Source organism: Phoca vitulina, unplaced genomic scaffold (assembly GCF_004348235.1).
Source record: "Phoca vitulina isolate PV1807 unplaced genomic scaffold, GSC_HSeal_1.0 scaffold40, whole genome shotgun sequence".
NCBI lineage: Eukaryota > Metazoa > Chordata > Mammalia > Carnivora > Phocidae > Phoca > Phoca vitulina.
In genome coordinates this window covers 829,448-851,998 of record NW_022589743.1, presented here as the reverse complement: position 1 = coordinate 851,998, position 22,551 = coordinate 829,448, and the positions used below count along the sequence as shown (strand labels likewise).

At 58.7% G+C, this 22,551-nt stretch overlaps 1 protein-coding gene across 1 annotated transcript; it reads left to right on the top strand.

Moving 5' to 3' along the window:
- The first annotated feature begins 100 nt into the window (after positions 1 to 100).
- On the top strand, positions 101 to 21,534 carry THRA (thyroid hormone receptor alpha). Its single transcript, XM_032428502.1, has 9 exons — positions 101 to 340; positions 10,705 to 11,056; positions 13,470 to 13,537; positions 14,137 to 14,237; positions 16,153 to 16,300; positions 16,951 to 17,156; positions 18,156 to 18,302; positions 18,938 to 19,196; positions 19,825 to 21,534. The coding sequence occupies exons 2-9, from the start codon at positions 11,004 to 11,006 to the stop codon at positions 20,073 to 20,075; spliced, it is 1,233 nt and encodes a 410-aa protein (XP_032284393.1). The 5' UTR covers positions 101 to 340; positions 10,705 to 11,003; the 3' UTR covers positions 20,076 to 21,534.
- The last annotated feature ends 1,017 nt before the right edge of the window (positions 21,535 to 22,551 follow it).

Sequence of the window (22,551 nt, the reverse complement as noted above, 5' to 3'; positions counted from 1 at the left end):
CGCGGCGGGGGGCGGGGGGCGGGGGCCGGCGGCGGCGGCGGCGGCGGCGGCGGCGAGGCGGCCTGCAGGGAGCAGCCGTGAGCCGGCCGGGCGCGCCGAGCCCGAGCCCCAGCCGGAGCGGGGCGGGGGAGGGAGGAGCCAAGAGCGGCCGCCGCCTCTGCCGGAGGAGCCGCGGGGCCGCCACACTCGCCCCCCGCCCCCCCCCCGCGCTCGCTCGCACTCACACCCGGGCGCTGGAGGCGGGCGGCCCGGGCCCCACCGGCCCCCCATGGACGCCCCCGGCACGGGGCGCTGAGACCCCCGCGTCGCTGCCCAGCCCTGTCCAGCGCGCCACGCCGAGGTAAGGGGGAGGGAGCGAGGGGGCATTAATATGCAAATGCCTCGCGATTGATTATGCAAAGCCGTGGGGCTCTAGGGCCAGCTCCCTGGCGGGCTGGGGGCGCCCGGGGGGTACCCGCTGCCAGCTTCAGCTTTCCCCGGCGCCCCGGTCACCCTGTCACAGTCCGGGAGCTCGCAACTTACGCCCTGGGGAAGGGAGGTGTTGCTGGGAGGTCGGTGGGCCCCGGGGTTCGCCGGCAGAGATGGCGTCCAGGCCTCCCCCTCGAGGGCCCGCCCGGCCTCTGTCCGGCCCGTCTGCTGCGCACTCCCGGGCCCGGCCCCGCTGCCGGCCGCCGGAGCTCCCCCGCCCGCCGCGGTTTGTTTACGGTGCGCCGGAGGCCTGCCCCCCCCAGCCCCCACCCCTAGCCTCCGAGGCAGAGGCCGAGGCCGAGGCCGAGTGGCCTTTGCAAAGCCGCCTCCAGTTGCGGAGGGCTGTATGAGTGGGGTGGGGGGTGGGCTTGCACAGGCCCCGGGAGAGGGAAGTCTCCCCCCCACCACCATTCCACCCGCCTCCCCAATTGAGCATGGCTCTCTGGTTGCAACACTCCTAATTGCAAAAACGCAGTTTGGAGGGGAGGGAGTGTGTGTGTAGGGGGGAGTGTATGTGAGGGTCCCTAGGTGATCTGGAGAGTTGCAAGCTAGTGCGGTTGGGGAAGAGAGGGAGGAAGGGACCTGTGTGGTGTGCCTCCCCGCCTTGTTTCCCTCCTCTTGCAACGTGTCTCTGGTGCCCCTTCTGTGCCTGGGGCCCTCCCTTGTCCGGTGTGAAAGAAAGGCCTGGGGCGGGGGGCAGGGATGATAGGGCCAATGGAGAGAGCCACCCTTTACAGGGGTGGAGGTCGCAGAAGAAAAGCCAGTGGGATAGGAGCCTGCCCCTCAATGCTGGCTCTGGCCCCAGGAAAGGGAAGGGATGCAGGGGGCTGTTGTCCCCGACGAGGGAGGGGAAGCAAATGTGACATGCAGACACAGAGATATGCCCACACAGACAGCCACATGCATGCACACCCAGGGACACCCAGGCAGACTCAAGGACAGGAGCTGCTGGACACACCCACATGGGGACAAGGGAAGAGGCAGGCTGCCGCTGCACCGGGGAGCTCAAAGGGGTGGGACACACCCACGGGAGACCAAGAGCAAGGAGACCGATCCATGCACATACCCACGCACAGGGTCACACGGAGATGCTGTCACACACAGGGGCAAGGAGGAGTCGCTGTCACCCACACAGAAAAAGTCACTATCATCGAACGCATGCATGAACACAGAGCAATTGCACACAGCCGCACATTACAAAAGACCCTGTCACTCACAGGCACACACGTGCTAGCATGAGCCCAGTCCCACAGGCATCATCCCCTGCCTTGACAGTGACTGTCACTTAGTCAAACGCAAAGGCAGTTACACATCAACACATGTATACACAACTTAGCAACAAGTATTTTCCTGGACTCTTACTGTGGATCTCTAAGGTTCCGTGTACAACAAAACCTCTACTCCAAGGAAAAGCAAATTTGTCTCTGTGAAAAGACTTTCCTGCATAATGGTGCAAGACATGCATTCCTGATAATATTCTCAGTCTCTGTCGCTTGTCATTCCCCCCCCCCCCCCATGGTGGGCCCCTTGAGACCGGGGGGAATCCCTCCAAGAGCTCTGGATCCCACCCAGAGCCTAGCACAGGAAGTGCTCTGTAAATACTTGTTAATTGATTGCCTGGGAACTCCAGACACAGGTGTACTCATTTGCACACAGTCCCAGGGACTCAGGTGCAGAAGGCATTCACAAGGCTCTGGTCCACACAGTCACAGGTCCACGTGGACAGCCGTGTCCAGACATCCCCAGACGTGCACACTATAGCTGTGCAGTCAGGCGCACCCCTAGATGCACACACAGTTGTAGATTTTTTTTCCCTCAAGCTTCCTCCTGTCTTCCTCTAGGCTCAGCTTTTTTTTTTTTTTTTTTTTTTAGGGACAGAGAAACAAGAGCAAAGAGAGCAGGGGCAGGGGGGTTCCAGAGGGCCGAGTCATGGGGCTGAAACAATGTCCAGTGACTTCCAGCAGCTGAGATTATCCTAGCTGCTGTGGTGGGGGGAGGAGTTGGGGAGAGCCAGCTCCTAGGGAGCGGTCCCTCTCTCTACCTTGAAAGCAAACGCGGGATCTAGCTGCTCCTGCCAGGGTCGTTTGTCTGAGCCTTTCCTGGGACCATTGACTTGCCCTCGCCCCCTCCCAGAGGAGTTCCTGCCTCCCACCATGAGTCTGGCCCCTTGTCCCACCTCTGCCCTCCTGTCTAAACTTGGAAGCCTTCCTTAGGAGGCCGTATGCTGGTGAGTGTCTGGGTGAGTGATGTGTATTTTTGACTTGGAATTTCTCTCTAACGCTGTCTCCCTTTTGCTCTGTCTTGCTGTGTCTGATTCTCCCTCTCCTCGTTTATCTGACAGTCTGGAACTCTCACCCGGGTCGCCGCCCCTGTCTACCCCTGCTCTTGTCTCTGCCACAGCCTCCTTTCTCAGAGCTGGGAACTGGCAGTGATGAGCTTCATACTTTTCCAGTTGTTAAGACTCAAACCCCGCCCCTCGCCCCGCCTGCCCTGCCTCTGGGGTCAGCAAGAGGTTGGGGTGGGGGGGGGGTTGGGGGGCTCAGCTGGCTGCTCAGGACATCCTGCGCTTCCTCAGCGCTGCAGCTGCAGCAGCAAGTTTTGGGGGCTGAGAGTGGGGGGAAGGGACGGGGGTCAGCTAGAGCTCACGCTGACCTCTTAGGCTGGCACGCTCAGCCAGGGCACACCAGCTGGGTGGAAGCCCCGGGTCTGCGGGCTCCAGCCAGCTAGCTCCTAAGTGAGCCAGCCAGGAGGCTCCCCCGCACACTGACCCACTGGAAAATTGTCACCCCCATGGGCAGTGGCGGGAGTTGGCAGGGCCCGACTGAGCAGGGTCAGTGGCACTGCTCACAATGGCCTTTCTCTACACCCCTGGCAGCTGAGATCCACCTCGGAGATGCCCAACAGCTGTGCCCTCTGCCCAGCCTCAGAGCTTGGTTCTGAAGGTACAGCTGCCCAGATTAGGTGGGGGGCTGAGTGAGGCCCTGTCTCATGAATGTAGGCTCCAGCCCGGAGTGGGAATTTGAGCCAGGGGGTAGTGGGGCAGGGGCCCCAGAGCCCAGGGGGGCACCAAGCGTTTCTGGCCATGCTCCCCTCCAGCCATGATCTGTTTGGATGAGGAGGCACTGGTAGTGATTCTACCCTAGATAATCCATAGGCTGCTACAGAAGGGGAAATTGAGGCTCAGTCACAGGGGAGACAGAGCTGGATCAAAGAACAAGCTCTGGTTCCTTTCGCGGATAATATACTCTCATGGTTAAGAGGAGGGATTTTTTTTTCTTTTCTTTTTTTGGAGCTGGAGTGCCTGGGTTTGAATCCCAGCTCTGCCACTTGCTGGTTGTATAACCTTGGGCAATCGATTTAACCTCTCCCATGCCTTGTCGGTAAATTGAGGATGAGAATACCTATCTCGTTCAGTTGTTTGAGGATTCGAGGAGCTAGAATATATAAAATGCTTTTAAAAGTGCCTGGTGCATAAGAAGCACCGTATGTGTTAGCTGTTACAATGAGGAAGCCTGTGGGTCTGGGGTCCCCTGGATTTCTTGGAGAAGCTGGGTGAAGAAGTGGATCTCCAGATGTCACAGGAATGGGATGGGGGTTGGGGAGGACAGTGGGTCCCTAAGCTCCAGCCTCCTCACCCTTGCTGTCACATCTCTCTCCCCACAAGTTTTTGCAGCCTGGAGCCCCTCTGCCTCTTGCATGTCGAGTGTACAGCACCCTACCTGTCCACTAGGGACACAGCATCCCAGCCACCTACCGTCAGTCAGTCACCCAGGACCTAGTGCTGGCTGATGGATACCCGATTCCCCATCCCTGCACCGAGGGGGCATTAGTGTGACGGGTGGTGGCACTGAGTAAGGACCAGTGGGTGGGTGTGGCACCTTGAGGGCCAGAGCCTGTCCTGGGTTGCCTCTCTTCCCCTGTGAGTCTGGTGATAAGACTCCTCTCTCCCCCAAATCCCTTTTTGTCAGCCCCTCCCCTTCAAGATGCAGCAAGGACAGTGGAGGACAGTGGTGGGCCACTGGGGAGCCGCTGGGGTGGGAAGCGAATCTTAACTCAAGTTCTCACGGTTGCAAAGGGGACTTGTGCCTCTTGGGGAGGGAGGCAAGCATGCCTATAGTGGAAAGAGCACTGGCTGGGAGCTGGAGGCTGGGTTTGTGCCATTCCCTGGTTGCTGACTTTGGCCTGGATTTTCCTCATCTGGAGACAATGATGCCCTACCTCACTCCCAGTGGAGGGTAAATAACATAATGTGGCCTGACACCTGTGTTCAATCCGGGTCGCATCCTGGCTTCATAAGCAATGCCTGTGGATTCTTCTGGGGCCTGGCGTGCTCCAGGGAGGGGATCTACATGCCCCCCTGGAACCAGAGACAGTTTCCAATCTCTCACAGGGGCATCTGGGGCTGGTGTGTGCTGATGGGGGGGGGGAACATATGGTTTTCAGGCATAGGGGGTGTTGTCTGCCCTCCTCCCTGGCAGGCCAAGGTCGGGGTAACAAAGGGGACCTCCTTCTAGTATGCCTTTGTATGAGGTGGTCCAGAGGGAGGGGTCAGAAGTTCTCTGGGTAGGCAAGGAAAGCAAGGTGGAACTTACTGGTGCCCAGGAAATGCTATCCTTGCTCCCCTGCTCTGAGGATGAGCACTTAGTCTGGGGACTAGGGACTGGGGTTAAAGGTTAGGGCCAAAGGCAAAGCCTCGCCCCCCCCGCCCCCCAGCAGTGGCAAAGAGCAGCCCCAGCCCACCTCCCCTTCTTCCTCCTGTCTTCCTCTTGTAAGGAAGAGACGAGTTCTTGGCTCCCAGAGCCTGAGCTGTCTGTTTCATTTTCTCTTTTACCCGGGCGCGTGGGCGGGGGAAAGGGAGCGCGGAGCCGAGGCTATGGGCTATTGGTGGCTATCGGAGTTTTTGTACACATCAGTGAGTGGGTGTGTTGTGCGCGCATCCATGTGTGCGTGTTTTATGCATGTGTGGGCTGGGGAGGGCTCTGAATATCTGCTGGAACCCGGCACCGGGAGCCCGCGGCTCTGCGCATGCGCGGTGAGTGTGTGTGTCTGCACGTGTTCGTGTGTGTGCCGGAGACTCAGCTGCATTCACTTGCTCGCGCGCTCTCTCTCTCGCTCTCTCCCGCTCTCTCCTGTGTCTTTCGCGCGCGCACACACACACACACACACGTACACACACACAATTTTCAATCTCTCTCTCCCCATTCCCTCCCTCCCCCTCTCCTCCTTCTCTAGCCCTCGCCGCGCGCTGTCTCTCTCCCCCCTCCCTCCCTCTTTCCCTCTCCCTCCCTCCCTCTCTCCCTCTTTCACTCTCCCTCCCTCCCTCTCTCTCCCTCTCCCCGCCCCCTCCCTCTGCCTCTGCCAGTTCTGCTTGGGTGGGGGCTAACTCCCGCGTCCCTGGGGTGCTTGGGAGAACATCCCTGCCTTTCTCTTTGCCTCTACCATTCCCTTCCCTCCTGGACTGTGCTCCCCAGGGCTTGCAGACAGCTCCTCTCTATGGCCTCCTGGGTAGAAGGGAGTGGGGAAGGGAGGACCCCAAGCCCTGTGCCCATGGTGCCATCTGCAGCAAGTGCCTTGGCCCCGTGACATTCATGCCTCCAGCATTCAGCTGCCCTAGCTCCCAGCTCCGATTACCCTACCCCGCTGGCTGCTGGGGGGAGGGTGGGGAAAATGTGCCATGCCCAGCTTGGGGGGGCTCCTAGCTGCCTTCTTGGCTACTTGGATCTCCCGCTTCCGTTCCTGAGGGGAACTGGGGCAGAGGCAAGAAGTTCTGTGGGTTGGCAGGGAAGGGGCTGAGTTCTTGAGCGTGGGTGTGGGCTTGGGGGATGGAGTTGACCTCTGGACCTGGACACCCACCTTGATGCCTGACTGGAGCTGGCCTGGGGTGGGAAGAGGGAGAGGAGAGCAACAGGTGGTTAAGGTTATGGGGGGGGGGTGTGAGGGATGCACAGTCTTTCCAGTCTTTGATGTTAATACTGGGCATCTGGCCCAAGTCAAGGCTGCTGTTTATGTCTTTCTGTCTCTGATCTGCAGGGGGGAGTTTCCTGTTATATTCTTTGGGGGGAGAGGATCTTTTGTTTAAGTAACCATTCGCCCCCTGTCATATCCCCCACCCCCATCTCCCATTCTCTAGCCTCCAGGGCCCCTTGGTGAGCTAGGAGATCAGACTTAAGGCTCTATGCCCTTAAGCTCCAGAATCGCATCTCACAGGGCCCCCGGTGAGAGCCCACCAAGGAGTACTGCCTCCCTCTTCACCTCCCTCCTGCTTGCCAAGCCGGTGCGTCTGTGTATTCCTCTGCCATCTCATACCTGCCAAATAGTACCTTCCTTCCCGCCTTCACTCCCTTCTTTCCTGGCACTAGAATAATAGTGAGTTGGGTGGGGCTGGCTATTCAGTCCATACCTGAGAATAGAACAGGGTGACCTGGGAAAGGAGAAAGAGGTCCTGGCCCTGAATGGGACCTACCCCTTCGCGGAGGGGGGGGGGACCCTGTGTTCTGCTGCAGCCTTCGCTCTCACCAGACTCCCAGGGGCTGTTGGTGTTTGTGGCTGCCCGTGGGAGCCCACGTTGGCATCGGCGGTGGTTTGCACACAGATGCCTGTGTTTGCCTGTGCATGCCCCTGTGTATGTTTGGGCTGCAGTGGCCACCCGGGCCCCTTAGCATCACCCTTCTTGGCACCCGTGGTGTGGAGTCAGGGCCTCAATGCCAGGTTATTGGGGGGGGAGTATCTCCCCCACCCCTAGCATCAGGCAAAGGGGAAGGGGAAAGGGAGGCGTGAACCTACCCACAGCACTATTAATAGCCCACATGCCAGGCCACCAAGAACCAGCTGTCACCGTGGAAACCATTTCTACTCCCCCCCTCCCCCAGCCTCCATGGGGTGGGACTTAGGCGGGGCATGAAGCACCCCCCACCCATCTTTCTTTGTTACCTTTCTCTCTTTGTCTCCCCTCTCCTTCATTTGTCTCTCCTCCCTTCCTCACCCCTTCTGTCCCCCATCCCCCATCTCATCGCTGCCTTTCCCTCTACTTCATTGTCATCCCAGCTCTACCCCCCCATCCCTGCCCATCTCTTTGTTCTTGCCCCTCCCCTTCCTCCATCATCCCTTTTGCCCCTCTCCTCCTCTTTCTTCACTTTTCTCAGCCCCCCTCTACCCGTGTGTGTCTTTTCCTCTGTGGTTGGCAAGGAGGAGGGCTGGGCTTTCTTTAGAGCATTAAGGACAAAGTCCAGGGGCCCCAGACAGATGAGGCGAAAGCCCAGAGCAGACACTCGGAGGAGTAGTGTGTGTAGAATTTGGGGCTAGGTTCTGGGGACAGAGAGTCCCCTTGGGCCTGCAGGACTGCGGAATGGGGCAGTCCAGCAGTGGGAACCTGGCGTGGTGCCCACGGATGCCGCATTGGCCTCTTGTCTCTGTCCCCCCATCGCAGAAGCACTTAAGCTTAATGAAATGCTTCCCCCTCCGTGGGCACCTTGCCCATACTGCCACCCAACCGCTCTTATCTGACAAAGAAGGAGTGGGTGGCCGGCCCACCCGACAGGTGGGTCTTGCCATCCGGCTGTCCAGTCTAGTCTCAGAACCCCCCAGCTCCACCTCCCCTTCTTCAGGCTGAGCCTCCCACCTCTGCAGGGCAGGTGCCAGGAGGGAGCTTGAGGAATTAAGCTGGACTCCAGGAAGAGGGGAGAGACGCTGCCCTTCAGGGCGGACATCCCTACCTCACCGCCCCCCCCCCCCCCCCCCCCCCTCCCCCTTTCCTCCCCCCCCCCAACACAGGCTCACAGGGTCTATGCCTCCCTGCATGCTGGGCCTTCTGCTTGCTCTGGGTTGCCTCAGAGGCCCAGGTATGTCCCTAGAGACCAGGGGTCCCCAGGGGTTGGTTCTCCAGGCTCTTGCTTGGTGCCACGTGAGGGTGCCCCGAGCACTGGGGCAGCACCTTGCTCCTCTGCCGTTGCCAGGGGTCAGTGTGGCCCGGCTGCACCGATGGGCGCCGGGGCGCCATGCGGCTCGGCACAGAGGTGGGGCAGAGAGGGAGCTCGCCCCTCCCCCCAGCAGGCACGTGCAAGCCCTTGGCAGTGCCCAGACACATTTGGAGTTAAGGCCGGGGCGGGGGAAGGGAAAATAAACATGGTGGCCTAGGTTGGCGCTACCCCAGGTGTGCCTGTGACAACCGGCAGTGGTAGGGGTGCGGGAGGAGGGGGTCCTCCGGGGCGCCGGCCCCGAGGCAAGAGCCGCCCGGGCCATGTGGCTGCCGCTGGTGTTCCCGCCCGGCCTGGCCCCCGGCGGCCAGTGCCCATGCGCTCCGCCCTGGCCCTCTTTGCCTGCCCCCAGGGCCTGCTCCCCAGGGCTGCCCCTCTCTCAGCGTGCCCACTCCTGTGCTTGCCTCCTCCCATCCCTGGGGGCGCTCGGGCCTCCGGCTGGCGAGTGGATTTTTCCAGCTTCTGTAAACAAGTGGTGGCTGCGTGCCAGGTGGGCAGGAGACAGGCGGGGGCTGCACCGCAGCCAGGGTGTGCCAAGCACCGAGGCACAGCCTCGGGGGGGGGGGGGGGGACAGGGAGACACCCAGAGCCAGAGAGAGCGAGACACTCAGATGCAGACGGACGGACCGAAGGAAGCCTCGCCGGGCACAGATAGAAGTGGAAACAGAGGCAACAGAAAATGGCCCTCTATTGTCCAGCCCAAGCCCCATGACTTCCCTGGCCCCCGACCCCTCAGTGCGCTGGCGAAGAGCGGCAGGCCCCGGTGCCCAGTCCCTGGGCATCCCCACCCACTCCTTCTCCTCCCCCTACCTCCACCCCTTAGGGCTGGCTACGCCATTATAAATTTATAACAGGAATTTCTTCACAAGCCAAGAAAAACTTGACCTACTTTCTTGACGGCTCCCTGGGCTAAGGCTCCCCGCTCATTGCCCCCCCCCCCAAACCCCAGTCTCCTGTCCAGTCCCCGGTGCCCAGTCCTGGTCTAAGGGGGTAGCAGAGGCACCAGGGGCCACCTTTCTGCGCTCCTGCCATGTTCCTCATGCGGGGGGGCTCGCCTGGGTGCAGAGGCCCTGTCCTGTCGCCCTGCCCTGCCCAATGACCTGACTTATCTCTGTTTCCCCTCCCACCCTGGCTCCTTATCAATTCCTGGGGGTGGGGCGGGGGGCCCAGGGCTGAGGTCTCTGGTATAGCAGCCACGTGAGGGAGGCTGCGTGTGGGCAACTGCACCCTTTGTCCCCCTCTCCCAGGCTCACACCAGCCGGTGTGTGCAGACAGTACGCCTCCGGTCTGTAGCCCGTGGTCAGAGGGGCAGTGTAGACGGGAGGGTGGGCCCAGGCTGGCCCTGCCCTGGACCCCAGCTAGTGGACGGACGCTAGCGTTTGAGGCAGGTTGTGAGGTGCTGCTCCCCGAGCCACCTGCTTGCTAGCTGGGTGGGTGGGAGCGAGTGACCCAGCTGTCAGAGCGAGTGACCCAGCTGTCAGAGCCTGCGTCTTCGTCTGTAGGGTTCTGGTGCCCACTTCAGAGGGGCACATGTTATCCATTCAGATGGCCTGGTAGTTTCCTTTTTCCTTTCCCTTGCTGTCCTGGTGGGTGGCAGCCCAGCTAAACCAACTGGGAAGCCTGGCCCTCAGACTGGGAAGTGTGATTTGGGACCTTGTACAGGAAGTTCTGAAGTCCTGGGCGGGGGTGGGGGGGTGGGGGTGGTGGTGGCTGGGATTGGGGAGTCATAATTTGGTCAGCAGCAGAGGGGAGGTCAGCTCCCCACTGTTTTCAGCACCTCTCTCCATGAAGGCACTCAGGTGGGCACTCCCGATCCCTGCATGCTGCCCCCACGCCCCACCCTTCCTTCTCAGATACCCCCCACGCCTGGGCTGAAAGCTGCTCATCTTGGGTCCCCTCTTGCCTTATAATACCGATACATCTTACAAAAACTCAGCTAGAGGGGTGGTAACAATAGCCAACGACTAATGGACGCTTATCAAGGGCCAGGCCCTTAACTGAATGTCAGGCTTGAGACATGGTCCATGGTTGCCTCCATTCTTTCCCTCCATACCTTTCCAAGTTAGGATGCGTATCCCCAGTGTTGCCTGCTGCACCTGTTGATCTGACAGGTTGTCCTGGTCCCCTCTCTGTGCTTGCCCCCCATGCCCGCCACCATCTTGTGATGAGCCCCTAAGAGTCCAAAATGTTGCAACCAAAGGAATCCTTCTACCCACTCCCACCATGGCACTGCCTTATCCCTGCCTCTCTCCTCTCTTTGCAGGGACTTCTGGACAGGACAAGACTCTAGAGCTACTCCCTCAGTCCAAGACACCTCCCCCTCGGACCCAGCTTGCCCTCAGCCCTACCACCTGCCACTCCCTGGCCCCTCTCACCGCCCACCCCCCTCTTGGGGCACAGGGCATGGTGTGACAGGCCAAGTGCTGAGGCGGGCACCATGGGTGCTGTGCCCTAGGGCCTGGGTGGCAGGGGGTGGGTGGCCTGTGGGTGTGCCGGGGGGGCCATTGTGCCCACCCCAGTCTCTTGGCGTGCTGGAGGGCATCCTGGATGGAATTGAAGTGAATGGAACAGAAGCCAAGCAAGGTGGAGTGTGGGTCAGACCCAGAGGAGAACAGGTAATGGGTCTAGCAGCCAGGACGTGCCAGTTCCTGGGGAGCAGGCATGTTCATCACCGGCCTGGGCAAACGAGAGCTGAGCTTGGGCCTTTTAAGCACCTCTGGAGGGATGGGCATGAGACCAGCAAGCCTGCTGTCTACCTTTGCCCAGGAGATGAGGTCATGGCCACATGTGGCAGGGAATTAGGCACCTGGATTGAGAGGTGTCCATTTCTGAGGGGGAAGGTAATGCAGAGCAATGACAGGTGGCAGGCACGTGGCTCCTCGACAGTGCTGGGGAATCTCACATGCCCTCCCAGTGTCCCTCCGCTGCCCTCATCTGAGCATGTGCAATGCAAACAGCCTTGCCACTTTCCCCCTCTCCTTACCAGACCAGCGTGTGGTCCAGAAGCCATGGCGCGTGGGACATGACATTTCAGGGCACGTGCACCAGTGACTGTTGGTCCCAGCCCATGCTTAAATTTGGAACCTATTGGGAGCCCCACAAGCTCTTCCTTGTTCATGGGCAAGAGCGGGCACTGCCATGGGGCTCCTCCCAGGAAGTGGAAGTGAATGCCAACTCTGAAGGGTTTACTCACACGTGAAGGAGGAATCAGCCCTGCACACACAACTAGGGATGCGTTACCTGTGATCTGCATGGCTCTTGAGGAGCCCAGAGGGTCTCCGCTTCTCCCATCGGCCCCAAGTGGCACAGAGCTCTGTCCCAGTTGGCACGAAGCCCCAAGAGCTGGGTACAGCCTGTGCCTATGGCCAGGGAGAGGGTGGGGGTGGGGGTGCTCTGGGGAGGAGTGTGGCTGTTGCCTTGGAGACCAGATCTTGAGCCAAGAGGCCAGAGGCTTGGCCAGGCAAAGCCTTGGGGCCCAAGTCTAGGTCCCTGGAGGGATGGAGGAGGTGGATGAAGCTGACAGTTCGGTGGGACACCCCAGGTATCCCTCCCCAAAGCCTCACCCCAGGCGGGCTCTGAAAAAGATCTGGCCTGTCACTGCATGGCTCTCACTTGCAGCCTCTGTACCTCCCTGCCCAGACTTCTGTGAGTCTGGGCGAGTCTGTTCCTAATTCACAGAAAAACAGGAATGCATGTTCCGGGTCCCCCAGAGCTGCATCCCCTCCCCCTAGCCTCCTCCCCTCCCCCATGTCCCTGCGCCACCTTGTGGCTGTCCCTGGGACTGCACCCAGAGGCTGTGAGGCGTCATCGTTGAAAACCGCAAGCTCAACTGGAGGGTTAGACTGGGCCTGGAGTTCTCCCATACCCACTCCTGCTGGCGGCAGGAGGGAGATCTGAATCTCCAGTGGTTGTAGAAATCAGACAGGGGTAATCCCCAGGGGGCCCGGAACACAGACCCATCTGTGATTGTGACCCTGGCCAAGGTCACTGTGTCAGTGTGTTGGGCCCTGCATCAGGCTCCAGGGGGCGGAGCCCTGCCACATGCCACACGCAGGGTGGGTATGGGAGGTTATACAATCCGTGCATGCATGTAGAGGCTTATGTAACCTGTGTGTGCTGAGGTTATGTAACACGTATGGGCCGAGGCTGGTGACATACATGTGCAGTGACTGAGGGTTGCTAATACCTCGCATGGAGGAGCTCAGAGCGCTTGTCCCGGCTCTGACTCCCGGGCGAGGCGTCACCAGGCACAAGTGGACCTTCGGTTTGTGGCTCTGCTAAATGGAGGCCACGAACAGGGTGACGCTGGAAGTCTCTTCTTACTCTCAGATTCCAGGTTCTAGGTTCTAGTCGCTCGGCACTGTGTGTTTTCAATCACTGCGGTTATTCACCATGTGCGCATGACCTGGAAATCAGGCAACACGTTCACTGGGGGGAGGGGGTGGTATTATTAGGTGTCTGTCCAGAGGGTTGTGTAACACATGGGCATATCTAGAGGTCAGATAACGCATTTGAGAATGCCCTGAAAATTTCATGGGTATATAGATCCTGGTGCGTATTTACTATGCTTAGGTTTACACTGAAGGCTGCATAGTTATTCAGATGCGCTGGTCTTATGTTACGTATGTGGGTGTGTTCTAAAGGTTATATAGCTCTAAGCATGTCTTAGAGATTCTTTCTGCATGAGTGTCATGTTATTGAAGGCTTAACCCTGTGGATATCTTGTAGATTATTGGTGTTTAAGGTTCTATAATGTGCACGTGCGCACACACGCACGTGCGTGTGTGTGTGTATGTGTGTGTTTGGGCTCTAGAACATGCCTGTGTCCCAGCCAAGCCCTGTATCTCTCTCCCCAAAGCTTGTAGATAGCTGGACCCTTCTCGGTGTTGTCAGCTGACCTAGGGGTGGAGGTAGAATGAGGACACAAGATGGAGGGAGTTGGGCCTGGGGGATTATATAAAGCTATTGGATGAGAAGGGGGCTGCCCAAAGACTGGTCTGTGATTCTGCCCACTTTGCCCCCATGCAGTGCCAGGTCACCAGATGGAAAGCGAAAAAGAAAGAACGGCCAATGTTCCCTGAAAACCAGCATGTCAGGTGAGCCTGGCTGTGTGTGCCCTTCTTCCCCACCCTCAACCCCGCCAAACCAGCCCAGGGCTCTTTCGGGGCCTGGGCATGGACCAGCAGCTCCTGTGTCCCTTGGGGAGAGCCTCCTAGAGGGCTTGGGACGGACTTGTCTGGAGGTGAGGGGGGTGATAAGGGCATGCCCCAGCCTTTGAGGATGGATTAGGTCAAGAAGGTCCTCTTCCCTTCTCCGATAACCCCCTTGCCTGAGCCCAACCCCCCTGCACCCCTGGATCAGGGTTTGGGCTAAAGGGCCAAGGGACTGTATTCCCCTGAGACGAGCTGCTGACAGGTGCTTCTCCTCCTCCTGCATCCCCCGCCCCTCAGATGCAGCAAGAGAAAATCCCCAAATGGGCAGTCGGAAGAACTGGGATTCTTGTTCTTAGGGAAGGGGATGGACAAGGTGACCTCTGATGTGTCTCCAGGATTCCGCCTGGACACAAAACCCTGTCAAGGAGGCTGGGCTAGGGGATGGGCCAGGAAGGAAAAGTTGGGGGATGAAAAAGTGTAGGAGCCTCTCTGCTGGGGGCCCAAACCATGCCTGCCTGCCTGCCTCCCTTCCTCCCTCCCAGGGTATATCCCTAGTTACCTGGACAAAGACGAGCAGTGTGTCGTGTGTGGGGACAAGGCAACCGGTTATCACTACCGCTGCATCACTTGTGAGGGCTGCAAGGTACGGACCAGCCAGCTCCTGCCCCTCCCCCACCACCCGAGCCCCCATCTCACCCGCGTTAAGGCCCTCAGCACCTGGCAAGGACAGCCCCGTAAACATGCCACCTAAAGCCCACCTGTTGCACCACCATTGCTCTCTCTCATCCATTTGTTCATTCACAGTCTCTGCTCTGCCACTCATACGTATGATGCCTAATTTCTCTGGGCCTCAGTTTCTTCATCTATAAAATGGGGATAATCCTGCTACCTACTTCAGAGAGCTGTCGGGAGAATTAAATGAGCTAATTCATACAGAGTATTTAAAACCGTGCCAGGCACGTCAGAAGCGCTCAGTAAACCCCAGCTATCGTCCATCCATTTGGTGGATCAGGTATGAGGGATGTAGTACATGCCCTGCCCTCCAGCTGCTCACAGCCTACCAGAGAGAGGCACACTAGAAACGAACACTGTGTTGCAAAATGTGGTCCGGGGCCAGCCTCAGTACGAGCTCAGTGCAGAGCCCCGGGCCCCATCCCACCCCTACTCAATCAGAACTTTTCGTGGTGAAGCCTTTGTGGACTCTGCCTTGAAACGGGTTCCCCAGTTGCTTCTCCTTGCACGTAGAAGGGAGAGAACCAGTGCTGGGGAGGGGGACATGGTGGGGCCCAGAGCGGGAGGGGATGCCAGGGTGTCCCTGGGCAGAAGGGACAAGGTCATAGGCTTGGGGGGGCCTTAGTTAGATCTCACTTTGCTCATTTTAACCTGCAAGGGTTTTCCAGGGTCATCACCTCGTGAAAATGTAAGACTTGCCAAGAAACAAAAGTATTTAAAACTATGTTAAGGCTTCCAGTTGCGCTCTCTCTTAGTATCAACCAAGCCAAGAGCCCCAGGGACTTAGGGTCCTGTAGCAGGGTTCCTGGAGGCATTTGCAAGCAGTGTAACATAGAGCAAGGATCCTCACCCTCCAGGACAGCCGAGTCCCAGAGGAGCATCCCAGAAAGCCAGAAATGCCTCGGTCCCCGCCCCTCCAGAGTCTGATGTTGTAGGTCTAGAGTGAGACCCAGGAATTGGTATTTTTCGTTAAGTGCATTAGATGAGTTCAATGCACCGCAGGATCTGTGAACTCGGACCTTGTGTCCCGTAGCTCAGGTCCAGTTCTGGCTCTCCTGCCCATTTAACTAAGATGACTTTGGGCAGATTGCTTAATCTCTCCAAACTTCAGATTCCTAGTCTCAAAATGGGTTCCTACCTCATGGGGTTGGCACAGCATCAAATGCGATGATGCACCAAAAATAAATAAATAAATAAATAAATAAATAAGGCTTATAAGTGCCTCATACTGAGCATTCAGCACATACTAGCTCTTGGTATTGTTACTGCCATCTTGATTCTTGAGGTTTTACCTTTAAAGCAAAGACAAAACCCGATACATAGAATTAAACAGTTTCTCTTAAAGCTACTAGAAGTGTCCATACACAGTGCCTTTTCTTGATTTTTTTAACCCCCCCCCCCATTTCAAGAATTCCACCTGCATGAGCAGCAAGCAGCATGTATAAGGATGGTTTGGGGGGCAGGGGTCAGTTTTATTTTCCGAGTTGTTTAGCAAGATGGAAAATGAGGTACCCGTTGGACTTCCAAAGCTGCTGTTCCTTCAGGCGTCATAGCACCTAGCACCATCCCAGGCTCATGTCTCTGTACTGTGATCCTCATCCTTACCCCTGCCACCGCCACCACCCACACGCCCCTGCCCCCCCACAGCCTAGGAGCTGAGGACACGTATTTCTAAGGTCCTTTGGCCCAGCCAAGTGATCCTGGGCTTGTTGGTGTCAGGAGGATGCCAGGTCCCTCACTAACCCTCCACGCCCCAGTGAACTGCATGGTCAGTTAGGGAAGGGGAGGTCACGATCACTCCGTGCTCCAATCTCCCTCCACCCCAGGGCTTCTTTCGCCGCACAATCCAGAAGAACCTCCATCCCACCTACTCCTGCAAATATGACAGCTGTTGTGTCATCGACAAGATCACCCGCAACCAGTGCCAGCTGTGTCGTTTCAAGAAGTGCATCGCCGTGGGCATGGCCATGGACTGTAAGGGGACGGGGGGGGGGGTGTGGAGCCAAGTGGCTGTGGCTGGGCGGGCGGGGGAGGGGGGGCTGGTTCAGGTATGACTGCTTCCTGCCAGGGGATCCTCAGGGCCCACAGCACAGAGTGACGATCCAGGTCAGGCGGATGGTGGAGTGAGTGTTCAGGATCTTGGTCCCTGCTGCCCTTATCCCTGGGGAAAAGGAAGCAGGAACCCTCCATGAGCCCTACTTCCTCCCGGTGCCTACCTGCCTTGCAGCAGGCCAGGGCCTTAGAGTTGTCAGGTAGAAAGAAGTCCTGAGGACCCCGGCCTAGCACAGGGTTCTTGACTACAAGAGAAGGCACCCCACTTCTGGGTGAGAGAGGGCATCTTGCATCGGCTAGGGATCAGGTAGCAGGGTCTTCTAGTAACCACTGCCGTCGTCACCCTTTGGACCAGGATGTGATAATCGTCTGGATCAGCTCAAATTGGGAGTTGATGTGGTCCCAGCTGATTATCATGATCCAGGTTGTACCACCCAACTTCCAGGTGATCTGGGAAGTCACTTAACCTTTCCGGCCCTCAGTTTCCCAACCTGTACATTGGGAAGAGTAGTTTCTGAGCAGGTTGTGGAGAGTGGCATGCAAAGGGCGCCGCGTCTCTCTGCCGTTGACAGTGGTTCTAGATGACTCGAAGCGGGTGGCCAAGCGCAAGCTGATTGAGCAGAACCGGGAGCGGCGACGGAAGGAGGAAATGATCCGATCACTGCAGCAGCGACCAGAGCCCACTCCCGAAGAGTGGGACCTGATCCATGTTGCCACAGAGGCCCATCGCAGCACGAATGCCCAGGGCAGCCACTGGAAGCAGAGGCGGAAATTCCTGGTAAGGAGGGAGGGGGCTCGCGGAGGGCGGCAGCCAAGTGCCCAGGAGGGAGAACGAGCTCAGAGCCTTGCCTCCTTCGGGAAGCCTTCTTAGTTTAATCTGACCCGAAGCTAATGCTCTCTGCAACTTGGCGATCCTGAGTCATGCACCCGTGTGTGGGTTGCTGCTGTCAGAGGCCTGCCTGGTCCATCCGACTGGGGGCTCCAGGAGGACAGGGCCTGGCCCTCCTCATTGAATTTCCAGAGAGCAGGGGCAACCTCTCCCTTTTTTCCTGCCCACAGTGACTGGGAGGAGAGGGTGAGGACACAGTTATGTAACAGCATTTGGGGGCACCTGATGGGTGCCAGGCATTGTGTTAGGGCCCTGGCAAAACTGAGTGCTGAGTGAATGGTCGGCTAGGGAAGAGATGGACAGTTGGTTGTATATGGCGAGTGAAGGCAAGGGAACTGGCGCCTGGTTCCTGGGGGGGTGTGCCAGTGGGTGGAACAGTATATTGCCAAGAGCACAGGCTCCAAGACCAAGCACATGTGGGTATAATGGTCAGGAGTCAGGCTGCCTGGGTTCTGATCCTGGTTCTACCACTTACTAGTCTTGTGACCTTGGGCTTATTACTTAGCTGCCCTATGCCTCAGTTTCCTCATCTGTCAAACGGTGGTAAGTAGAACATCCTCCTCATAAGGTTAAATGAGATATATAAAACCTGTCGCCTCGTGCCTACCTGCGTATTAAATATTCAATAAACATAGCTTCTATTATTATGATATTACTTCTACTACTGTTGTGATCACTGTTATTATTAGCCGACTTGTCGGTCTGGCTCTGATCTATTCTCTGCCCCAAGGTGAAGGAGAAGCGTTAGGCCCGGGACACAGCAGTCCCCGGGACACTGGCGGCCCCTCGTCCCCAACCTGCCTTGGAGCTCCCCCTGGTGGGCAGGGAGCCTCAGTGAGAGGTGCAAAGGGGTCTGCAGCCCCAGCTGACCCCTGTCTCTTCCCTTAGCCGGATGACATCGGCCAGTCACCCATCGTCTCTATGCCGGATGGAGACAAGGTGGACCTAGAGGCCTTCAGCGAGTTTACCAAGATCATCACCCCGGCCATCACCCGTGTGGTGGACTTTGCCAAAAAACTGCCCATGTTCTCCGAGGTGAGTGGCGGATGGGAAGAGGCATGGTGCCACACTGGAGGGGAACTGGGCCTGCTCCCTGGGTCACCCAGTGTCAGCACATGCTCATCTGAGGTTCTCTGGACAGGGAGCAGTTCCTGTAGGTCAACACATAGCGAACACGCACGCACGCATGTACACATGCACGTGCATACGCACGCACACGCACGCACGCACGCACGCACGGCTAGCCAGTGCCTAAGGAACCAAGAGGCTCCAAGTGTCCAGCCTCCCAACCCCTCCCTGCCCCTTTCCCCCCACATCTCCATGACCATCCTGGCTCCAGCAGCTTGAACGTTCTCATTTTCAGGAGCACTAACTCTGGGCGCAGGCTGTCTTACTAGCTGTGTGTCCTTGGCCACGTTACCCAACCGCGTACCTCACTTCCGCCCTCTGCAGTCGGGCTGCAGATAATGATGGGAGCTAACTCATAGGCATGATTGTGAGGTTTAACGACGAAGGGCATGCCCGCGGCCCAGAGCAAGGTTAGCTGTTCGGAGTACACCTTACTGGCTGAGGCCGGTGGGGACCTCACAGCTCCCAAAGCACACCCCCAGGGGACACTCGCGGGGAGGCAGGGGCGTGCTGAGCGTCCCTGTGGCCCTGCCACTCCGCAGCTGCCTTGCGAAGACCAGATCATCCTCCTGAAGGGGTGCTGCATGGAGATCATGTCCCTGCGGGCGGCTGTCCGCTATGACCCCGAGAGCGACACCCTGACGCTGAGTGGGGAGATGGCCGTCAAGCGGGAGCAGCTCAAGAATGGCGGCCTGGGTGTAGTCTCGGACGCCATCTTTGAACTGGGCAAGTCACTCTCTGCCTTTAACCTGGATGATACGGAAGTGGCTCTGCTGCAGGCTGTGCTGCTAATGTCAACAGGTACCTGCCTCCTGGCTGGGAGGGCTCAGAAGCTTCCAGGGGCCTGGAGCTTGGCCGGGCCCTGGGCCCGGCACTCTCCTCTTCCCTGAATGCTACAGTCTTTCTCTGTCCCCCAAGCTTACCTCTGTCCCTGGGCCCATTCTCTGTCCCCTGTCCCCTCCTCTGACACCCATCCCCTCCTTGGTTCTGATGTCCAGGCCCATCTGTTGCCTCCCCATGCCTCCTCTGCTCCTTGTCCCATCTTCACCCCGTTCTTTCTCTCGGCCCCCTCATCCGCTCTCTGTTGCCCACATTTGCCTTTGTTCCCCCACCCCCCCAGGTACCTTCTGTCCCCCATCCCTCCTCTGTCCTCAGTCCCTTCTCCCTGCCCCTCTTCCCACCAACCCTTCTCTTTGTCCCCTCGTCCTGCCCTGTCTCCAGGTTTCCCCTCTCTTCCCACCTCTCAGTCCCTCTGTCTTCTTTATTCGTTACCTCTCCAAACCCCCGGCGCCCCAGCCTCCTCCTCAGCCCTAGCTCTTGCTCGTGTACGCGCCCCGCCCTGTCTGTGTCTCTCTCCCCCTCCCCGCCTTAGCCTCTCTGCCTCCGTCTCCCTCCACTCACTCGCCCTCATGCCGCTTCTCCCCTGCAGACCGCTCGGGCCTGCTGTGTGTGGACAAGATCGAGAAGAGTCAGGAGGCGTACCTGCTGGCGTTCGAGCATTACGTCAACCACCGCAAACACAACATTCCGCACTTCTGGCCCAAGCTGCTGATGAAGGTGACTGACCTCCGCATGATCGGGGCCTGCCACGCCAGCCGCTTCCTCCACATGAAAGTCGAGTGCCCCACCGAACTGTTCCCCCCACTCTTCCTCGAGGTCTTTGAGGATCAGGAAGTCTAAAGCCTCAGGCGGCCAGAGGGTGTGCGGAGCTGGTGGGGAGGAGCCTGGAGAGAAGGGGCAGAGCTGGGGGCTGAGGGAGGCCCCCCACCCCTCTTCTCTCCTTCCTCTCGTCCTCGGATAGATTCAGCTCCCACACACACCCCTGCACTGCCCGTCCCTCCTCAGAACCTCCAGCCCTGGGACAGGGCAAACACATGAACTTGCTATGAAAAGGACAGTGTGGGAGGCTGGGGGACCGTGTCCTGCAGTTCCCAGGACCCCGTCCTCTAAGAAGGTAGGGGAAGGGAGGGAGAACTAAGAGGGGACAAGCCATCTTGACCGTAGGGGATGGAGGAATGTGGGGTGGGGGGAAGATGCCCTCAACTCAGCCCCTACACACACACAAGAGAGAGCCCCCCTGCCCAGTTCCTTGACCGAGGTTCTCCCTCCAGGCTAAGAGCCTCTCTGCTCCCCCAGATGCCTGGGTGCAAAGAAAGGCTTGGCTTGGCTCCTCCCCCCTGGAGGTTAAAAATTAGTCATTCTAACTGCACTTTGGAAACCAGGCAAGGGGAGAAGATAAATGAAGAAAAACTAGACAGAGAGAAAAAGAAAAAAAAGAGTGAGCGACTGATAGAGAGAGAGAGAGATGATATTAAGTTATTAACCGAGGCTGGCCCCCTACCACCCCTAAGCACTTTGAGAGCTGCCCCTCCTCCCCCCAAATCAGAGAGAACTGCCCCCCATACCAGGTCCCCAAGGGTAGGGCTGCCGATCAGAGCTGTGAGTTAACACAACAGGGTCCTGGCCGTCCCTCCTTGCCTTGCCCCTCCCTCTGTGCCCCTTCGGCACCCCCCCCCAGCCCAGTGCTCCCTCTGCTCTCTGCCACTCGTGCCCGCTGAGTTCCATCTACCTCTCACGCTGGATGCCAGCTGGCCCCTCACCAGCCTGCCCTGCTGCCCACACAGCTCCCCTCTCAAGTGCCCAGCCCCAGGGGCCTCTCCCTGCGCCCCCACTCCTTCCACACCTTGGCACCCACACAGGAAAAACTGTGGCTCCAACTCCTGCCCTCCTCACATCTGCAGTATTAGCTACAATCCAGATGCTGCTGCGCTGGGGGAGGGGGCGGGGGGGGCGGTGTGTGTGAGCTTCTCCCAGAGCCTCCACTCCCTTAGGACCCTGTCCCGCTCTGTCTTCTGGGCTCTCTCTAACCTCTGCCCTCTTCCCCACTCCCACTCAATGCACTAACCCAGACTCGGGGCGGGCAGGCACCAGAATGGGGGTGCCTAGACAAATGGCACTTAGTTGGGGCCCCAGGGGAGGGGGCGGTTGGTGCTCCTCCTTTTTTCTTTGAAGCTCTTTAGGCCAGCCGCCCCTCTGCCCCTAGGACCCCTTTCCCCTCTTCTTTTCTCTAATTCAGGGACTTTGGCTTGAGCCACCTCCCACCCTCCTGGTGAGGAGTGCTCTGTTGGTCTGCACTTGGGTGAGCTGCCCTCCTCCTCTTCCTTTTGGCTATTGCCCACTGCCCACTCCACAGGGGAGAGAGGGAGGGAGGAGGTAGCCCTCCCATGGGTGGGGGGAGGAGGGTGGGGCGGGACAGAGCAGACCAGAGGGCCCTGGGCTCAGGGCTGCATGTCGGCAGGGATGGATGGGTGGACCTAGATGCCCCCGGAAGCCATGGGGAATGGGGCAGGGGCAGGGGGAGGGGTGCCAGGGCTTCCTGCGCTTTGCACTATTGGGGCAAAAATGTCTTAAGCTGTGGGGAACCTGCCATCCCACCCTGACCCTCAGCCTGCCACAGCCCCCTACACACACATACACACACACACACGCACACACACACACATACGCGCGCGCACACACACACGGGAAGGCAATGCTATGCCGCCCAACAGGGCATGTCCTTCCCCCACCGTGCAGGTGTTCTGACGGGGGCGGAGGGCCTGGAAGAACATCTGCGGTCACCTGTGCATGTGCCTGCCCGGCCCCCCTTGGGCTCGTGGGCTGCCCCTGCTGTCTTTGTCTGTCTCTCTCCTCTCTCTCTCCTGGGGTACTGATTCCTGTATTACTCCAGTCCCATGGGTAAGCCCTCTTGTACCCTCCTCTGGGGGTGCACCACCCCTGGGGGCCCAGTGGAATTCCTGACCTGTCTGCTGTCTCCCCCATCCTTCCATCCCCACCTCAACTCTCCCCCCCCCCCCCCCCCCCCCCCCCCCCGGCCAGGGGGAGAAAAGGCCTTGAAGGGGCTTGGCCTCTTACAGGCACTTGGGAATCCCTCCCCCGCTCCCCTCCTCCCCCAATCATATGAGCTGTGATCCCCTACTCCTCCCCCCCATCTCTGACCCCTCCCCCTCACTCTAGGTGATGTGGGGTGTATGTGTGTGTTTCTCTGCGTGAATGTGTGAGCAAGGACACGTGGTGGGGCAGGGGCCAGGGGACTCAGGAGCACCACGCACCTGCTCTAGAGGCAGCTGTCCCAGTCCCTGCTTTGGAAGTGGGG